This window comes from Mastigoproctus giganteus, chromosome 2 (assembly GCF_048544385.1).
Source record: "Mastigoproctus giganteus isolate SK-2022 chromosome 2, ASM4854438v1, whole genome shotgun sequence".
In the NCBI taxonomy this organism is placed as follows: domain Eukaryota; kingdom Metazoa; phylum Arthropoda; class Arachnida; order Uropygi; family Thelyphonidae; genus Mastigoproctus; species Mastigoproctus giganteus.
In genome coordinates this window covers 167,948,731-167,967,311 of record NC_143576.1, presented here as the reverse complement: position 1 = coordinate 167,967,311, position 18,581 = coordinate 167,948,731, and the positions used below count along the sequence as shown (strand labels likewise).

General features: G+C 36.3%; 1 protein-coding gene across 3 annotated transcripts in view; it reads right to left on the bottom strand.

Moving 5' to 3' along the window:
• Dpit47 (DNA polymerase interacting tpr containing protein of 47kD) overlaps positions 1-18,581 on the bottom strand; it is a 231,963-nt gene that overhangs the window by 183,273 nt on the left and 30,109 nt on the right. For 2 of the 3 annotated variants that reach the window (XM_090389624.1, XM_090389625.1), the window contains exon 2: positions 11,567-11,715. The exons of the other annotated variant lie outside the window; for it this stretch is intronic. In XM_090389624.1, coding sequence (XP_090245750.1) covers positions 11,567-11,698 — 132 coding nt within the window. In that variant the 5' untranslated portion in view covers positions 11,699-11,715. The remainder of the gene's footprint in view (positions 1-11,566; positions 11,716-18,581) is intronic. 3 annotated transcript variants of the gene reach the window in all.

Below are 18,581 nucleotides of genomic sequence, written 5' to 3'. Positions count from 1 at the left end.
GTTACCATCCCGCATGAACTCTGCTAAATATCGGATCTTTCTTGAACAAGTTCTACCAGGGTTACTTGATGATGTTCCAGCAAATGCGAGACGCAACATTTGGTTTCAACATGTCGGGGTGCCTGCCCATTATGGAAGGTGTGTTCGTGACCATTTGAACAGGCGTTTTGAGCATCAATGGATTGGCTGTGGTGGACCCGTTGCCTGGCCCCCACACTCACCAGATTTATCGAGCTTTGATTTTTCTGTGGGGCACCCCTCAAATCTATCGTGTATGAATCCTCTGTGGAGATGGAAATGGATCTCGTGGTGAGACTTGTCTGCACTGCTGCTACTGTCAAAGAAACTGTAGGTGTGTTCGACCGTGTCCGCCAATCCATGCTGCGTCGGTGTCACGCATGCATCGCATCTCATGGTGGAACCTTCGAGCATCTGTTGTAACATCATGAAATGAATCCATCTCGTACTCCATTGTTAATATTATGTCAAATAAATGTTTGCCACTAATTACTGTCTTGTGTCATTTCTGCTTCTTGTGCCTCTGCTACTACTTTCCCGTGACGTTTCCGGTTATGGATTCCTATGCGATTCACATTTCTTTAGATGTTACCTACCTCCTCTAAACGTTTGTACCAATATTTTTGAGACACCCTGTATATAATGTAATTTCGTGGTGTGTTATTTACTACTGTTGCATACTCTTGTTTCAGCATGGTATTTTTAATTTAAGTTAAAATTATGCCTCAGACTAGACCAGCAAAGAAAAAAAAAGCTCAATGTAGTGTACCTCCTCTGGCTCGGAAAACTGCCATGGGTGGGTCTGCTAAGGATTATGACTTTGTAATATGCTCTATTTGTTGCATGTTTCTGAAGCCTTTTTCAGCATGAAATGATACAGCTAAATGTGATGCCTTTGTGTTTTTGGTGTAAAGAGTGTGAGAAGATTACAGTAAAAATTTTGCATTCAGATGTGTGAATTAAGAAATCTAGAGGAATAGGATTGTTTCCCCATCAAAGGAATAAAAATGAGGGACCCATCAACCACTCACCTACCCACTCAATACTAGAGCACACACTTCTGCAGCTGACAACACTGCAGCACTCAAATAACCCAGAATACACAGGTTCCACAAGAAGCAGACATTCTTGGTGCACTGTTATCAGGGTAATGAGAAATATATTGAATTCTGTTTTATAAATATTGAAACAAATTGAATTGCGTTTTTACAAATAGTTTAAATAGTCTTAGTCATGTTCATTAGTTTATTTTTAAATTTAGCTAGTGACTTTGTAAGTTACGACTCACTATTCATACTGCTATTGTATCAGTGTTTTGGCATGAATATCGTAACTGTACCAGTAGTGCAGAGGGAACAGTAGGGTTTTAATTGTGATAAATAAGTAGCTCGAAGGTTCTAATCACCTGTTGAGCATATATCTTTTTGTGTTTACCTAAAGAATGTTTACTTTTTAGCAAGGATATAATTAATTTAATATAGCAATTCAAGTTATACATTATGGCATAAAGAAATTCTAGATAGCATAACACGTAGCACTGCACTTAGGAATCTGTTAACTTAGTGTAGTATATGGAGGCAACAAGGGTTTTATAAATGAATCAATTAAATTTATTAATCTTATTAATTTTCATTATTAATCAATTAAATTTTTAAATGGAATCATACTCCAGACTAGAGCAGCAAAGCAACAAAGTAGCAGGAGTGCTGTGGCTCGAGGGAGACCAAAAGGAGTGATTCTCCTATGCACTACAGCCTAAAAAAAAATTGCAACTTGGGAAATGTTTGTAGACCTTTCTGGAACAGGACATGATCTAGTCATGGAGGATTCCCTTGTGTGTGTGTGCTAGGTACAGAGAGTGTGATAGAAATTAGGCACCATGAAGAAATACTCAGCGTTCTGATGGGCTACGAGAGTTTGAAGAGCAAGGTAAATTTGTTTTCCCACTGAATCTGAAAAATTAAATGGATGGTTGGTGATGTTTATATTCAATTGTTAATGGAAGGTGGTATTGTTTTTTCAGTGTAGAAGCCACTAAGTAACTTACTCTATGTTAGAGTGAAGTGTCTAGACATGCTGTCAAGATCTAGTAAAGGTCTTTCTGATAGCAAAATTAAGAAACTGGTAGACCATTCTAAAGAAATTGGGGGTGGGGAACACAAATAAGATAGTTTCCGAATGTTACATATGGCATGACTGAGTTTAGGTTTCACGATAATGAACTAATGGAGTTTTTTGGAGTTATCGACATGGGACTAAATGAAAAAACTAATATAAAGAAATATTGGTCTGAAGAATGGACAGACAGAGAATTAAATTTTTCAAGAATATATTTAGCAGAAAGAGATTTCTGCAGATATCTGCAGTGCATTTTGGATGTTGCACCTCTGCCCGCCCACAAAAGGACAAAGAAAGGAATTCAAAGTGTGGAGGGGGGGATCTAAAGTAAAAAAAATTGTCAGTTATCCTGAAGGAAGATTTTGTGAATATTTTCTTCCAGTAAAAAAATTGCAATAGAGCTTTTAAACTGTTTTCTTATGCTGTTTTATATAAGCTCACGTAAAGCCAAAAATAAATAATTTTTGGCCATCACATTTCAGCTAGTCGTTTTTTTTTTATTGATAGAGCTCAATTGCATGGGGAAGACAATGAAAATAATGCTGGACTGCAAATGGTTAAATACCAAGGAAGGCATGGTACATAAAACATCATAAGAAAATACAGAAAAAGTGAATATTACTAACAATGGATATTTTCAAAAGTCAATGTATAACTATACATTTTTACATACTACAGTACTGTCGAAATAACGGCACATTGAGATTGGATGTTTACATACAGTGCAGCTGTCTTGCAGTGCCTAAAAAAAAGAAAACGGCAAGTCATGTGATTACTTTATTTGTTCAATCTGCCGTTTTGAAAGTGAATTATGTACTGATATCATGGATTATACTGCGGTTTTACATTTATTTTAAATTAAAAACCACTCACTATGGCTCCAAAAATTAATAAACCTCATATAGAGAAGAAAAGAAGAATAATTAAGAACATTAAAGCTTAGTGACAAACTTGATATAATAATAGAACTGGCGTAAGTAGGAGTGTATTAATGAGTGCATTAATGCAGAATACAACATCGGATCATCAACATATTTATGTTTTTTATGTGCAGTTAATAAAATTGCATTCTTAATCTCTCTATTTCTTATTTAGCTTCACTATTTCTTATTTAGCCTCACTATTTCTTATTTAGCCTCATTATTTCTGCATTAAATATATTAAAAATAAAACTTTCTAGATAACGGAAAAATCGAAATAACAGCATCACGAATCCAAGGTACCATTATTCTGAAAGTCTACTGTACTTTTAAATTCATGAGACATGTAATGCTTAGAGCTGCTTATAGGGCCATAAATGACACAATATGAATGTCTTTTACATTTTTTTTTTAATCATTTAGCATTCTTTTAAATTTTTAAATCTGAATGTTCTATACTTCAGATTTAAAAATTTAAGGCTGGAAACCAGAATCAAAAACCATTCATCTGAAAGAAAGCTATGAAAATGTGCAGGTGCTTTTAAAAAGCATCAACTATGATAAATATATGTGAAATAATTGTAATGACTGAAATTGTATTGAAAGTGATTGAACATCTTGAGGGCTACTTTAAATATTGCTGCTTTTTATGTGAGTGAGAAAATCAAACAAAAGACAAGTATTATGTGGTCCAAGAACAACTTGTTAGACAAAGCAAGTTTCATGGCAGAAAAAGGTTGCATTAGCTTTTCATAAATAGAGAAAAGTTGTTTTGCCTCCTCTCCATATTATATCAGTTTTAGCTAGGAATTAGAAAATAAATTCCACAAAATAAGAAGTAAAAATCAAATAAGGTAATTTTGGTTTGTTTGAGGCCATATGAATTCAACTGATAATACAGCAGGGAACTCTTTCAAAATTGTCAGTGCTAATTATCTATGCAAAAAAAAAAAAAAAAATGAAAAAGCAGGAAAATGTGATAATTAAAAAAAAAAAAAATGCTGGATGCATTTTTAAGAGACATTTCTTACATACACGATTCACACACACACACACACACACACACACACACACACACACACACACACACACACACACACACACACACACACACACACACACACACACCCACCCCACCCCCCCATCAAGATCTGAATGCTATCAGTGATTAACATTTTCATTTTGTTTCCTTTGAAAATGAGAGAGAAAAATTTTCAAACCTCAGACTTCAGTTCAGCACATTCAGATTTACTAGACTCACCAATTTCTCTTTAAAGGGCAGAAAATATTTTCAATTTTGTTATTCACTATGATTAAATTTGGTCTTTGAGGTTTGTCACAGACAATCTCTCAGGTATAACAAGCTAGGACTTGCTTGCTACCTGGAAGCTGACAAACTGAACTGATATTCGGGTAACTTTTGTAAGTCAAGTGAACTGAATTTCAGTAAAGTCCGTTATTATGTGACAACCAATTGCTCTGTTTTCACCTTCACAATGGTGGGACTGTTAGTAATCCTGGGTATAACCCCAGGTGCAATCCTAAAATGCTGCATCTACTAAGCGGAAGGTGACCACCCCATTGTGAACAGGGTGTTCACCTCATGAATAGGGGATCATGGTGTGGCATCCACACCACATAGAGGAATGCTGCCCCCTCTGTGTTACCAATCAATTCTAGGTGGTAGATGACCCTCATCAACCACCAAGTGCAAACCACCACTGTGCTTACTGGAGACTGAAGTGGTGAAACCTAAGTTTAGTCTCCACAGCAAAGCTCTTGCAACTTTATCTCTTCCATCATTCAGTATGATTGATGTTCTTTTTGAGGTTATGGGGTATCAAAGTGAGATTAAATCTTCCGTATATTTTGAGGATATAGCCGTAAAATGGCATTTCCATGATGACCACTAGATTGAATATATTAGTAACCTTCTAGGAAGCATCCAGATCAGCTAGTGTATAATCTTCCTGCCTCTACTCTGCCACATTGTCTGGAGGGAGTCCAAGTAATGTGTATGTGGGGGACATTGTCAAGGCCATGTTAAGTCAAGGATCTGGGCATATTCTTGCCGAGGGACATGCCGTATGAGGTAATGAAATTACCTCATGCAGCACGTGTCCCTCCCACCATTTCTTACTACTGAACACGTCATGAATAGTCAAACTAAACTAACAGAACAAAATTAACTGTGAAAAAATCTAAATCTCCAAACACTTCATTCATTTCACAAATATATGTGTCTCAGTTCCAATCTCAATGTCCATTTCCACCTGCAGTCTGCAAAGCACTCTTACTTTTTCTGACAGAATCTTAATTATTGGTTGCTTCAACCACTGATCATCCCAGCTATCCAAATTATTTGCTGTACGATGCCATTCGCTTCAAAAGTGGTACTTGGGTACCACTTTTGAAGCGAATGATATCACCTGTCAGAGACTTGGCAGTTTTGTATCTTCTTTTTTTGATCTTCAGTGGCTTAAAATCTCTCTACTCCATTTGGTCAAATTCATTTGCTGCCTCTATCATTCTCCTAATTCCACTATTCATTTCAAACTCTTGACTTCCTTTCTCTCGTCCAACTTTCCTAGGAAAATTGCTAAGGAAAATTTCCTTAGCAATTTTAATGTTCACAACTGGCTTCAATTTTCTAGTCACGTGATTAGCATTAGTAGAGGCATATGATGCAAGAAAGCGAGCTTATTCAGCATTAGCCAAAAAAAAACAAAAAAAACACAATCACTACTCCCATTTCACCCCTCCGTTCATTCGAAATACCTGTCCAGCTGAGCCTTAAATTTGTTTAGGCTATCAACTTCAACAACAAGTGATGGAAGTCTATTCCACAAACCAACTGCCCGCTGGCTAAAGGCAAATTTCCGCACATCTATCCGACATCCATCCTTCCTCAATTTGAATTTATGCCCTCTCAGGTGATTATTCTGAGCAAGAGGAAGAATCCCATCGGCATTGAGCATGCTCAAGCCATTCAAAGCCTTATACACCTCTATCAGATCACCTCGCCGATGCCTAGTCTCCAGACTCTGTAATTTGCAAAACTTAAGCCTTTCTTCGTAAGAGCAACTCTTTGTTCCATTCACTAATCTTGTTGCCCTTCTCTGTACTCGTTCCAGCAGCTCTACATCCTTCTTGAAATGAGGCCTCCAGACCTGTATACAGTACTCAAGGTGTGGCCAGACCAATGCCTTATACAAGGGAATAATCACATCCCTATCCCTGCTAGAAACATTCTTGTATATCATTGACAAGACACCATGAGCTACTCTTGCAGCTCGTCTGCACTGCTCAGAGAACTTCATATCTGCCTGCACAATTACCCCCCCAGTTCCTTTTCATTCTCTACCACTGTCAGCGTAGTACCACAGAGTTGATACGTTGATCTGGGGTTACTGTTTCCTATATGTAGTACTTTACATTTGTCAATGTTAAACTTCATTTGCCACCTCTCAGCCCATCTGCTCAACCTTTCCAGATCCTGCTGCAGCAGCATAGCATCAGTAGTGTCCTTAACAACCCTGCCAACCTTTGTATCGTCTGCAAACTTGGACATTAAGCTTGATATACCATCATCAATATCATTAATAAATACAGAAAACAACAATGGACCCAACACTGAACCCTGAGGAACTCCATTAATAACATTAGTCCATGTTGAGCAGTGTCCATTGATTACCACTCTCTGTCTTCTGCCACTCAACCATCCCTTTATCCATAGCAGCAATTTGCCTCCAATGCCACACTGCTCCAATTTGTGCAGCAGTCTTCCATGCGCAACAGTATCAAAAGCCTTTCTAAGATCCAAATATATAATATCAAAGTTATTCCCTGCATCCAGTTCTTTTGTGACTACATCATAGTATCCAATCAAATTGGTCAGACAAGACCTGCCCTCAGCATCTTGATGGTCAAGTTGCTGAGGCTTTGTGATTATTAATAATCTAATTCAGATTGTTCATTTACCTACCAGAACATCAGACGATCCTAATCACAAACCCAACATCAAAAATCAAAAATCTTGATCTTTTGTTCACAAACAACCAAGATGAATGGGCCTCTAGGCACCTCAGATCACAACTTGGTGATGGTCTCTTCTCCAATGGAGCCATTCTCTTGTGGTCATTTTCAGTCTCATGTTGTTTGGCATTACAAGAATGTTAAATGGAATATGGATTCCATCAATCTACTGGTGATATTCTGTTATCCTTCCATGGACAAAGTCAATGGAAAAGTTTGGTGAAACTCAAGCAGTTGCTCTTGAAATTTCTAAGACTTTTGATCATGTTTGGCATAAAGCTCTTCTTAAAAAGCTTCCACTTTATGGATTGCAGACTGTTTTTTTGCAATTGGGTTTCTAGTTTTCTCTCTGATTGCTCATTACAGTGTGATGGTAGATGGCTTTCTATTTTCCAACTTCTCCACTATTACTGGTGTTTCTCAAGTTTCAGTTCTTTCTCCCACTCTTTACCTCTTGTATATTAACAACTATCTTCCACTGACTGGAAATCCTATCCATAGTCTTGCCAAAAATAGCACATGCATTCCACCTTCCAGTTAGAGAACCTTGTCCTGCACAAATGGCCTCAACTTCTTGAATATCACTATCACTTCCTTAAATTCTGATCTCCAGGTAATTCTCCAATGGGGCAAAGTTAACTTACTTAATTTCATTCCTCCTAAAACTCAGCTCTGTCTTATATCTCACAAAAAGAATTCTTCTGCTCCTTTGCTTATCTTTGATGACACTCAGATTTCTAGACAAGATGACATATCACTATTAGGGATTACCCCGACTTCTAATCTCTCCTGGCATAAGCACATCACAAATATTTTTTCCTTTGCATCTAAAAAAATGGGTTTCTGTTTTGCTCTTGCCATTACTTTCCTTCTAAACAACTACTCACTGTGTACAAAAATCTCAAATCCAACCCACCATGGAATACTGGTAACACATCTAGGGTGGTGCTCGCAAAACCTCTCTCGGGCTTCTAAACTCCATTCAAAAGACGGCAGTCGGGTTAATTAATGACCTATCCCTTACAAAGTTCCTACACACTCTTGTCTTGTTCCACATGCACTGTTCTTCTGAAATGGTCTCTGTAATCCCCCCTCTTTCAAACTAGTCTGAACATGTGCTGCAACCAGTCAACATCCATTTACTGTCCAACTTCAACTCACAGATCTAACTCTTTTTCTTTCTCATTTATTTCAACTTCAGCTCTCTGGAACAACCTTCCTTCACATGTATTTCATGAAAATTACAATCTACAAAAATTCAAGCCTAATGTCAACAAGTATCATATTCTGTCTTTTCAACCTTCAACCCACACATGGTACAGTCAGTCCTCGTATAGCACGATAGTTGTGTTCCTAGAAACCCTTGTGCAATGCAAAATCGTGCAATATAAACAACAGGCCCTATGGGAAAAATAGGGTTATGTGCCGACCACCCAAGATTGAACACGCATTTGTAACCAAACACAATAAATAGTCGTAATAAATTACGTAATAAAATACTGCTAATGCTTTTACTTCTATCGTAAGCAAACTTGTTTTTTTTTTTGATTTTCTATCTAAACAGATGACAGCCGTTCCATCTCTTCCAATTCTTCGTGTCTTAATCTAATGGATTTTAATTACACTTTGAGTTGTTCCTGCTATGAAAGTTGTTTTTATTTTCTCTGCATTCTTTGTAATTTTCGGTGTTGCCTCATTTAGGTCTGTAGCACGTGCAATATCAAACAGTCTTTCATTTCGCTCAAAGCATTTCACAATTTCATATTTTTTCTCTATCTGCAGAGGCGGACTGGCCATAAGCCTTACTGGGGAAACCCCGGTGGGCCGGAGGCCAGTGTGCTTTTGGCCATAAACCATAGTATGAGGCCACTATAAGAATTTTTGACCCAATCCGCCTTTGTTTATCGATATTGCTTTTCTTTTTCTCTCTGATTCTTCAGTGTCTTCACCAGGATGCTTCCTTTTCACACCTTTTAAATATTTTACTCATTTTTAAGGAATAAAGCACAATTACAAAACGAGGAGGCATGCCTGATACACATAAACAAAGCTGTGCGCGTGTAGCAACTGAATAAACAACACTGTAAAGGCAGAGATACACTATTAACACCTCATATTTCTAGGAGGTTACTACCATAAAACAATAAATATCCAGTTGCATTTCTGCTAGTGGAATCTATTATAAACTGGTCGTAAACTCGATCTAATTGCATTTGTGATTATACCGATAGCTGGAATTGTTTTGGTTTTTTTACATTATTATGGTGAAATGTGTTTCCCCTTCACTGATATAAAAAACATAAATACATTTTCAGAATCTTCTCTTCATTCCTATCGTGTTGCATTCGGTTGGGGTGATTCTGCATTCGACTGCCATTTCTTGTAAACACAAAGGCGAATCATGCATAAGCGAATTCGGTTCGTGTTATATAAGATATCGTTCCCCTGTTTATAAATTGTGTATGATCGAATTTGTGTAGTGTAAACACGTGTTATACGAGGACTGACTGTACTAAGAACTATAAGTTCTAATACCTTTCATGTTTGGGATTTCATAAAAAAATAAAATAAAATAATATATATATATATATCTCTTAAATTGCAATTTAATTTAGCATTTTTGATAAATTAATCATTATGATTTATAAACAAATGCTTTATTTTTTATTAATTTATGTTTACTTATGAATTATTTGATTAATGAGTAAATCACTTTAAAATTTTATCCCTCTTTCAAATGCCATGGTCGTACATTACTGTTGGTATTATGCACTGACAACTCATAGTATAAAGTTTTGGCTGCAACTTGTATTTTAGATTTTGGAACATTCCAATTTCAAAATCACTAACTATACTTACATAAACTTGACTTTACATAAGATCTGAAGTAGAAAGAAAAAATTCAAGTTGTGTGTAAGGTTTGCAGGTGACACATGTGAAAAGTGGTGTCCCTTCCAAAGTATTTTTTTCATGTTTGCATCATTCAGTCTATGATAGGCTTTGTAGGCTTTGTGCATTGGATTCATGTAGTGAAATTTTCTTAAATATTTATCTTCCATTTGCCAATGGCAACCATAGCTAGCAAAAATTCAGCAAAATAAATGGAGGGGGAGGTTGGCTTGTGTAAAAACACAGATGAACATTTCTACTTGAGTGTAAACATAATTAAAAGATATGAAAAAAAAAAAAAAAGCAACAGTTCGTCTACAACAGCAAATGACTAAACACTGTGTCAACAATTAGTATTAAGAATTAAGAATAAGGCCTCCGTAGCCGAGTGGGCAGGAGGGGGAGTGCAGTAGCGCATGCTCTTTGAGTAGACCGGGGTTCAAGCCCCTGACTGCTGAATACGGTCGATCTGCCAACCCGCACTGGACCAGCGTGGCAGATTATGGTTCATTTCCCTCAACATGAATTGTTGAGGAGGCTTCCATCCTGCAGTGGGTTGATAAAGGCTGCACTTTACTTTTACTTTATTAAGAATAATACTTAATACTTGAATAATGGAACACGTGATGCACGTACAAAATTGGTGAAATACAATGTTGATATAACAATGGATTTAAATTCATAATAAATAAATTAATATTTCTTTAATTTATTTATAAAGAAGAGTATAAACCACCAAAACACAATATTAGTGAGCTAGAGAAGTGTATGGGATTCTGACTTCTGCAAGTCAGAATCCCATACAGAATCCCATGATCAGAATCCCACAATTTAGTATGGGATTCTGACTTCTGCAAGATGCAAAGCCTTACGTAAGTGAAGGATTTTTATGTGTAATGTTATGGTTAATATTTTTAAATAAAAAAGCTATATTCATAAAGCTGCCAAATCCCATATTTTTGCATTTGTCTTGTTCATGCAAAGGCACAACAAAATGCAATGTCTAACTAAACATTCACTGAGCTACTGATTTGTGAATGTTCTGAAACCAAACAAAACTGTATGCTTTGGGAATACCACTGGATATAAGTTTCCATGCACACAGAAATGCCATTTAACATTGGTCTTCATGCTCAGCTTACTGGCTGACTGCATCAGCTACTCTAACAGTGTGAGCTCACAAAATTATATTATTGTATGCACAATGCTGATGCATTATACTTGTGTGTATGAGTAAATAATATTATCTCATATCAGATTATGGTAGACTAATGAGTAATTAAAATAATTTCATAATTATACACCAACTTCATTTGATTTCTTATAAAAAAAAAACTAGTGGTTGCACAAACTTAAACATGGCTATAAGCAGCCATTGGTATTATGAATGCTAATAAAAAGGGTATAAAACGAGTGTTAACTGCCAAATGTGTTGTTTTGGCATATAAAAAATAGTTGAATCATAATGCATGAGACCTGATGTAATACTAAAATGAAATTTTCATATTAAAAACATACTGACAACTTCAAATATAAGATTTGACTATACCAGGATGTTTCAGCAACCAGTTTTGAAATTTTCTCACCTGTTCCCAATTTTCCTCAGCCCACCCCTCTTCATATTTTTTTGGTTTCAGTTCCGCAACGTAATCAAAAACATCTGGATTCAATTTGTCAACTTCCTCTTTAGAAAACATGATTGGGGTCTCAGATGCCATTTCAATTTCATCTATGCCTATTTAAAATTGATGATGAGGAAAAATAATTAAATTTAAAATATTATAATATAAAACTAGATAACAATTATATTTGTATATAAATAAAATGATTAACACCATATTTCAGGGTGAATAATTTGTTTATTGGTAGTCTGTAAAAATCACTCTGGAGTAAACTGCAGTGCTTTGTAAGATATATTTATGCCAATTTCTTTATCAATGTGCTGGTTGCATGGGGTCTTCATAACCCCATATGATTTTGGCGATTCTGTGTTCTTTGTCTATTTGATTCATATATCTAAAACACCCAACACTTTTCCTTTGATTTCTCTAATGAAAATTCCAGAAATCTCTGTTAATTATCAGACAAAACAGGAAAAACACAGGATCAAGTTAAGCCTATTCTCAACAATTACACACACATATCAAAAAACAAGAATTTAAAATTTGTGGCATCTCTCATGTCCAGTTGTTGAAGCACATGCTCTTTACATTTTATGGCAGCCTCTCTATTCATTACACTATTTTTGGGTTGGATGAGTCTGGTCGGCACACTATTGTTGAATTAGAGGAATGTTTAAACTCACACTTTGCTCACTGTCAGTGAAGATAATAATTAGGGAGATAATATTCAATGAATAATACTATTTGGATAAGGGAGGAGAGGTGAAGAAAATTGTCTAAAACACTGCAGTGGATGTTTCACTTTTAAAAATATAATTAAAAATATGTTTTTAATATAACAATAATGAATTTTGTTTTAGCATTAGCATAGGAAGCAAGAAAGCAAGATATATAGCATCAGCCAAAAAAAAAAAAAAAAAAAAAAACCTTCCCATTTCACAAATCCATTCACTCCAAATCGCTTATCTAGTTCTGCCTTGAACTTAAGTTGTCAACCTCCACTACGACAGATGGAAGTTTATTCCAACTATGACCCACCTGCTGGCTAAAGGCAAATTTCTGCACATCTATTCTACAATTGTCATTGCTCAATTTATGTCAACTCAGGTGAGTAATCTGGGCAACAGGAAGAAACCCATCAGCATTGAGCTTGCTCAAACCATTCAAGGCCTTATACACCTCAATTAGATCACCTCACAGGTGCCTAGTCTCCAGACACTGCAATTTGCAGAACTTAAGCCTTTAGCAGCAACCCTTTGTTTCATTCACCAATCTCGTTGCCCTTCTCTGTCCTTGTTCCAACAGCTCTACATCATTCCTAAAATGAGGCCCCTCCAGACCTGTATGCAGTACTCAAGGTGTGGACTGACCACTGCCTTACACAAGGGGGACAATCACCTCCTTATCCCTGCTAGCAAAATTCCTCTTTATCATTCACAAGGCACCATGAGCTACTCTTGCAAGCTGTCTGCATTTCTCAGAAAACTTCATAACTGACTGCACAATTATCCCCAGGTCCTTTTCATTCTCCACTACCCTGAGTGTAGTACCACACAGTTGGTACATTACTCCTGGGTTACTACTACCCATATGCAGTACTTTGTTCAATGCTAAACTTGAGTTGCCACCTCTCAGCTATCCGCTCAACTTTTCTAGATCCTGTTGCAGTAGTGTACTGTCATGAACAACCCTGCCAACCTTTGTATCATCTGCAAACTTGGACACAAACCCTGATATACCTTCATCAGTATCACTGATAAACAACAAGGGGCCCAACACCCAACCACCTTCCTTTTCCTTCCTTGTTAGTTGTTGGCACATCAGCTTCTATGGCCATAATGCACCTCCCAAAGTTTTTGCATTTTACTGTGATCCAAGCCCAAGGCGGGAATCGAACCCGCAACCTTTGGGTTGCCAGGCAGGCACTTTACCTACCTGGCTAGCCCGGTCGGCTCACCGAACCGCAGGGATTCCATTAATAACATTAGTCCACGAAGAGCAGTGTCCACTGATTACCACTCTGTCTTCTCCCACTCAACCATCCCTTTATCCATAAGAGCAACTTGCCCTTAATGCCACAATGCTCCAATGTATACAGTAGTCTTTATGCAACAGTATCAAAAGCTTTCCTAAAATCCAAGTATAATACACACAATCCAAGTAAAATCCAAGTATTTTCACAGTTGTATTCATAAAAGATTGAAAATAACTGTGGCATCCAAAAGTGAACAATTCTGAATTATTTCTTGCTGATTTTTTAATGTTATAAATGAGGTAACTTTTTACCCTGTATAACTGAGTTCCCATGTAACGTCACAAAAACACTGGCATGAGCATTTATAGGCTAAATATGCAAGTAACCCCTATTAAATGGGATCAAAATGATCCTTAAAGTAGCAACATTATCTTTTATAATATTAATGAATAGAATGTACTCTCACTGTGCAGGTATTTTTCAAAAGCTTTTGACTACAGGGTACACAAAAAAGTCCCACTGCCCTCTAAAATGTTGTGGTGTTCTAACAATTGTAATTTTTGTAATACGGATGTAGCACTTTCATATCTGTAATGCAATTTTTTTTTATTAAAGGTGTTATAGTTATTTAAACAATGGTGACTAATCCCTGCATACTATATTGGAAAATGGATATAGTATGCAGTAATAAGCACATGGACTCATGAAAGACTAAATATTAACAAAATATTTACACAGATATCCACCAGACTGACCTGACTGCATTACCAGCAATAAAAATGCACAACTACAGACAACATTACTGGGAGAAGCAACTATTTGAAACCAATTCTATAAAGGAGGATTAAAAATTAGTATGTAGCCGAGTGTGCACGCATAAATATATTTTGTGGAATGCTTACCAGAGAAATCGCATTAGAAACTGTAATGGCAATCCTTAGTTCCCATCTTGACAAAAGATCATTAAAAAAAAAAAAAAGAAAAGAATTTGGCTTGAAAGCATATTAGTTTATGAATAAATTAAGTGAATGTTAACCAGCAGAAACATATTCTTAACACATTCCTACTGAAGGAACAGCAATTTCCTCTGAAGAGTGAAATTTACTGTAACACAAAAAGTGGAAATCTTTATTTGTTTTGATGTAAAACAATGCATTGCAAGCTTTATGAGGATTATCAAACAGAATCGCAGAGACATTACATTCAATGAAAGAACTTAAAGATACTATCCAAAATGCTTTTCATGCAATAATAATAGTAATGCCAGGTTGTGGCATTACTATTGAGGAGAGAGAGAGAGAGAGAGATATATAACTTCTGCTCTGAAAACAATGAGTGTGTTTAGTAGCTTGTTTCCCCATAACTGCATCTGTCAGTTATAGTAGTATTAGTAGTAGTAATGGCAAACTTATAAGTTTGCCATTACTACTAGCATCAGCCAAAATTACTACTAACAAAATTACTACTAGCATCAGCCAAAAAAAAAAGTTCACCCATCCGTACCCTCCAAGAATTTGTCTAGTTCTCCCTTGAATTCATTCAACCCCATTTCCACAAGAGATGGAAGCCTTTTCCAACAATCACCCACTCGCTGGATGCAGAGCCATGCTTGGCCATTTTAGTATCTGAAACAAGAATAAAAAATTGTGCCCTCCCCTAAAATATTAAAAAAAAGAAAAGAAATTTATTAAAAAAATATGACTTATTTAAAATACATTTCTGGTACACATTTTAATAAAAATAAAAGGATGACAAAAAAATAAAATAAAAACTGTTTAAAGTGATTTTTATTCTCACAAGCAGTATTTATTATAAATATATAACAGATTTATTTACGCATCACTCATTTCAAAAATAATAACAATATTATTATAATACTTGAAACAAATATTTTGTCAAAAATATCACAAATTATAATAATTTTAATAATAAAGAAACAATATTTCTTTAAATAAATTAACAATAACATATTATAGACAGACACATGGCTTTTATATATACAGATTACAATTTTATTTTGCCAGCTTTGAGTGATGAAAAGTCATCAATAATTTTCTCGAAATTTATTTGATTACATATGGTCCTCTCAATTGATAAAATGACCTTATCAGATAATTTTTCTTAGCTTAATGTTGACCGTAAATAGTTTTTAATCGATTTCAGCTCACTGAAACCTCTTTCACATGATGAAACTGTGACTGGAATCGTTAAATATATTCTTAATGTCACTTCCAGGTTGGGAAACGATTCTAACAGTTCACATTCATGAATAATTAAGATTTTGGTCTTGCAAAAGCAAGGTGATAAATGGATTGGAATAATAAAAACATAAAATCAAAAACATTGGCAATTATTTAATCTTTCTTTTGGCACCCCTTTCAGCTTCTAACCTGAGGCAAGAGCCTTGTTCGACTCACCTTCAGCACAGATCTGGCTGGATGAAAGCAAAATTCTGCACATCTGGCAACCATCCTTCCTGAACTTGAATTTATGTCTCCTATGTATAGTCTCAGCAAGTGGAAGAATACCATTAACATTCAGCTTACTCAATCCATTCAAGATTTAAACACTCAATCAGATCTCCCTGCAGAAGCCTTCCTAGGTAATAGCACCCCTTTGCTCCCTTCACCAATCTAGTTGCCTTCTCTGCACCCACTGAGCAGATCTACATCCCTAGAGTGAGGCCTCCAGAATTGTATACAGTACTCAAGATGCAGCCTAACCATGGCTTTGTACAAAGGGATAATCACCTCCTTATCCATGCTAGCAAAGTTTCTGTATATCACTCACAAAACCCCATGAGCTGTCGTGGCAGCATGTCTGCACTGCTTAGGGAATTTCATATCTGACAGCACAATTACCTTTATGTCTTTTTTCATTCTCCACTACCCCGAGATTTGTCAATGTTAAACTTCAACTGCAATTTCTCAGCCCAATGACCCGATTTTCCCAAATCTTGTTGCAGTAGCTCACCCTGATGCAATCTGTCAACCTTTGTATCATCTGCAAACTTAGACATTACCTTCATCAATATCACTGATAAATATTGAAAACAACAATGAACCCACAGAACCCCGGGGAACTCCACCGATAACATTAGTCCATGAAGAGCAGGGCCCATTGATAACCACTCTGTCTTCTTCCACTTAACCATCTCTTTATCCATAGCATTAACTTGCCCTTAATGCCACAATGCTCCAGTTTGTACACAATCTTTTATGTGCAATAGTATCAAAAACTTTCCTGATATCCAAGTATATGATGTCAAAATTAATTTTTGCATCCAGTTCCTTGGTCACTACATTATAGTAACCTATCAGACTGGTTAGTCAAGACTGCCCGTTGACAAATCCATGCTGTGATTGTAGTATAATTGCATGCCTGTCCAAATAGTCCTGCATTACTTCTTTAACAAGTGATTCCATTATTTTTCCTGGAACAGACATTAAGCTAATAGTTCTGTAATTGCTCATCACCTTTTAACCCTCCTTTATAAATTGGGGATCTATTCGCACTTCTCCAGTCCATCGAGACCTCACCTGATTCCACAGATGCTCTCATAATTATGGCTAAGGGTTTGCTTACCTCTTTTTGCTGCATCCCTTAATATAAATGGATAGATTCCATCTGGCCAAGGTGTCTTTTTTATGTCCATCCTTAACAATTTCTCCTCCACTTTGCTTTCAGTTATCACAGTTATTTAGCTCCTCGTTACAGTCTCATAAACATCTGGCAATCCCTTTCCTAAAGAAATCCTCATATGTGAATGTAGATGCAAAATACGTATCCAATCTGTCCGCAACCTGAGCAGGGTCATCAACAGCAACAGTTAACCGATGAATATCAAGTAGACCAATTTGATTCAAACACATCCTTCTACTGTTAATATAAATATAGAAGACTTTGTTTTTATTTGCATTCTTTGCCAGATACTTCTCATAATCTCCCATAGCTTGCCTAACCTCCTTTGTGACTTGATTACGAACCAATTTACATCTACCAGAAGCTTCTGTATCATCTGATAATTTATATGCAACCCGTGCATATTTCTCTGCCACGTGTCTCAATAGTTCATCTGACACCAATTAGGAGTAAGCATTGAACGATATTTCTTTGTTGGTATGAAAAGCCTAGTAGCTTCTTTGATTACTTCCCTGAATACTTCCCATATAGAATTGGTGTTGGTAACACTATCAGTTGGTTCCACTGCACACAATTTAAAAACTGTCAGAAACTTCTGTAGTTACCCTTACGAAAGCAAAAGCCTTTCCCTTTACCCTTGACAGTAGTTATTTCTTTAATTAAATTCCACATTAGCACACTGTGATCGCTGCCACCCAGTGGGTCATTTACCTGCAGATTCTTAATGCATGAAGAATCACTGCTGATAACCAGAAAAAGAGTATAGGAACTCCCCAACTTATGTAAGGGTTGCATTCCGCAGAATGCATTTGGCCTCAGTAGCTCATGTCGTTAAGCTCTATACCAACAACAACCGCAGAACGCTATGCAAGTCGGAATTTCCCCCATGCTTGTGTAGCACTCGCAACTGTGCTCGCTGAATTGATTGAATCAAAAAAGAAATATTCGACGAACATGTAAATAGAATTATTTATTGTTTTTATTCAATTTTTTATCTCATGCGCAGGAAAAATTACAAAAGCATGCAATTTAAAAAAATTTCAAAATTATAAAAAAAGAGAGGAGACAGGCATAGCGTCAGTAAGTTTTAGCTCTCGAGCATTGTTGCCAGAATCGATGTCTTCAGCTGATAAGTATGCCGCTGCGGAGGTTTGAGGCTGTGGAGATTTAGAAGGGATCGGCCCCTCAACCTTACAAAAGAACATATTAATGGATGACTAGACGGTGGCTTTATCTATCCTTTATACGTAAAGGATACATATAATTTTTTCTTATGAAGAGTATGCCTCTACTCAATCCCTTTACTAGTCTCAAAAAAAGCTGCATATTTTGGAAGCTGAAGCAATAAAAGATTCTCTTTCT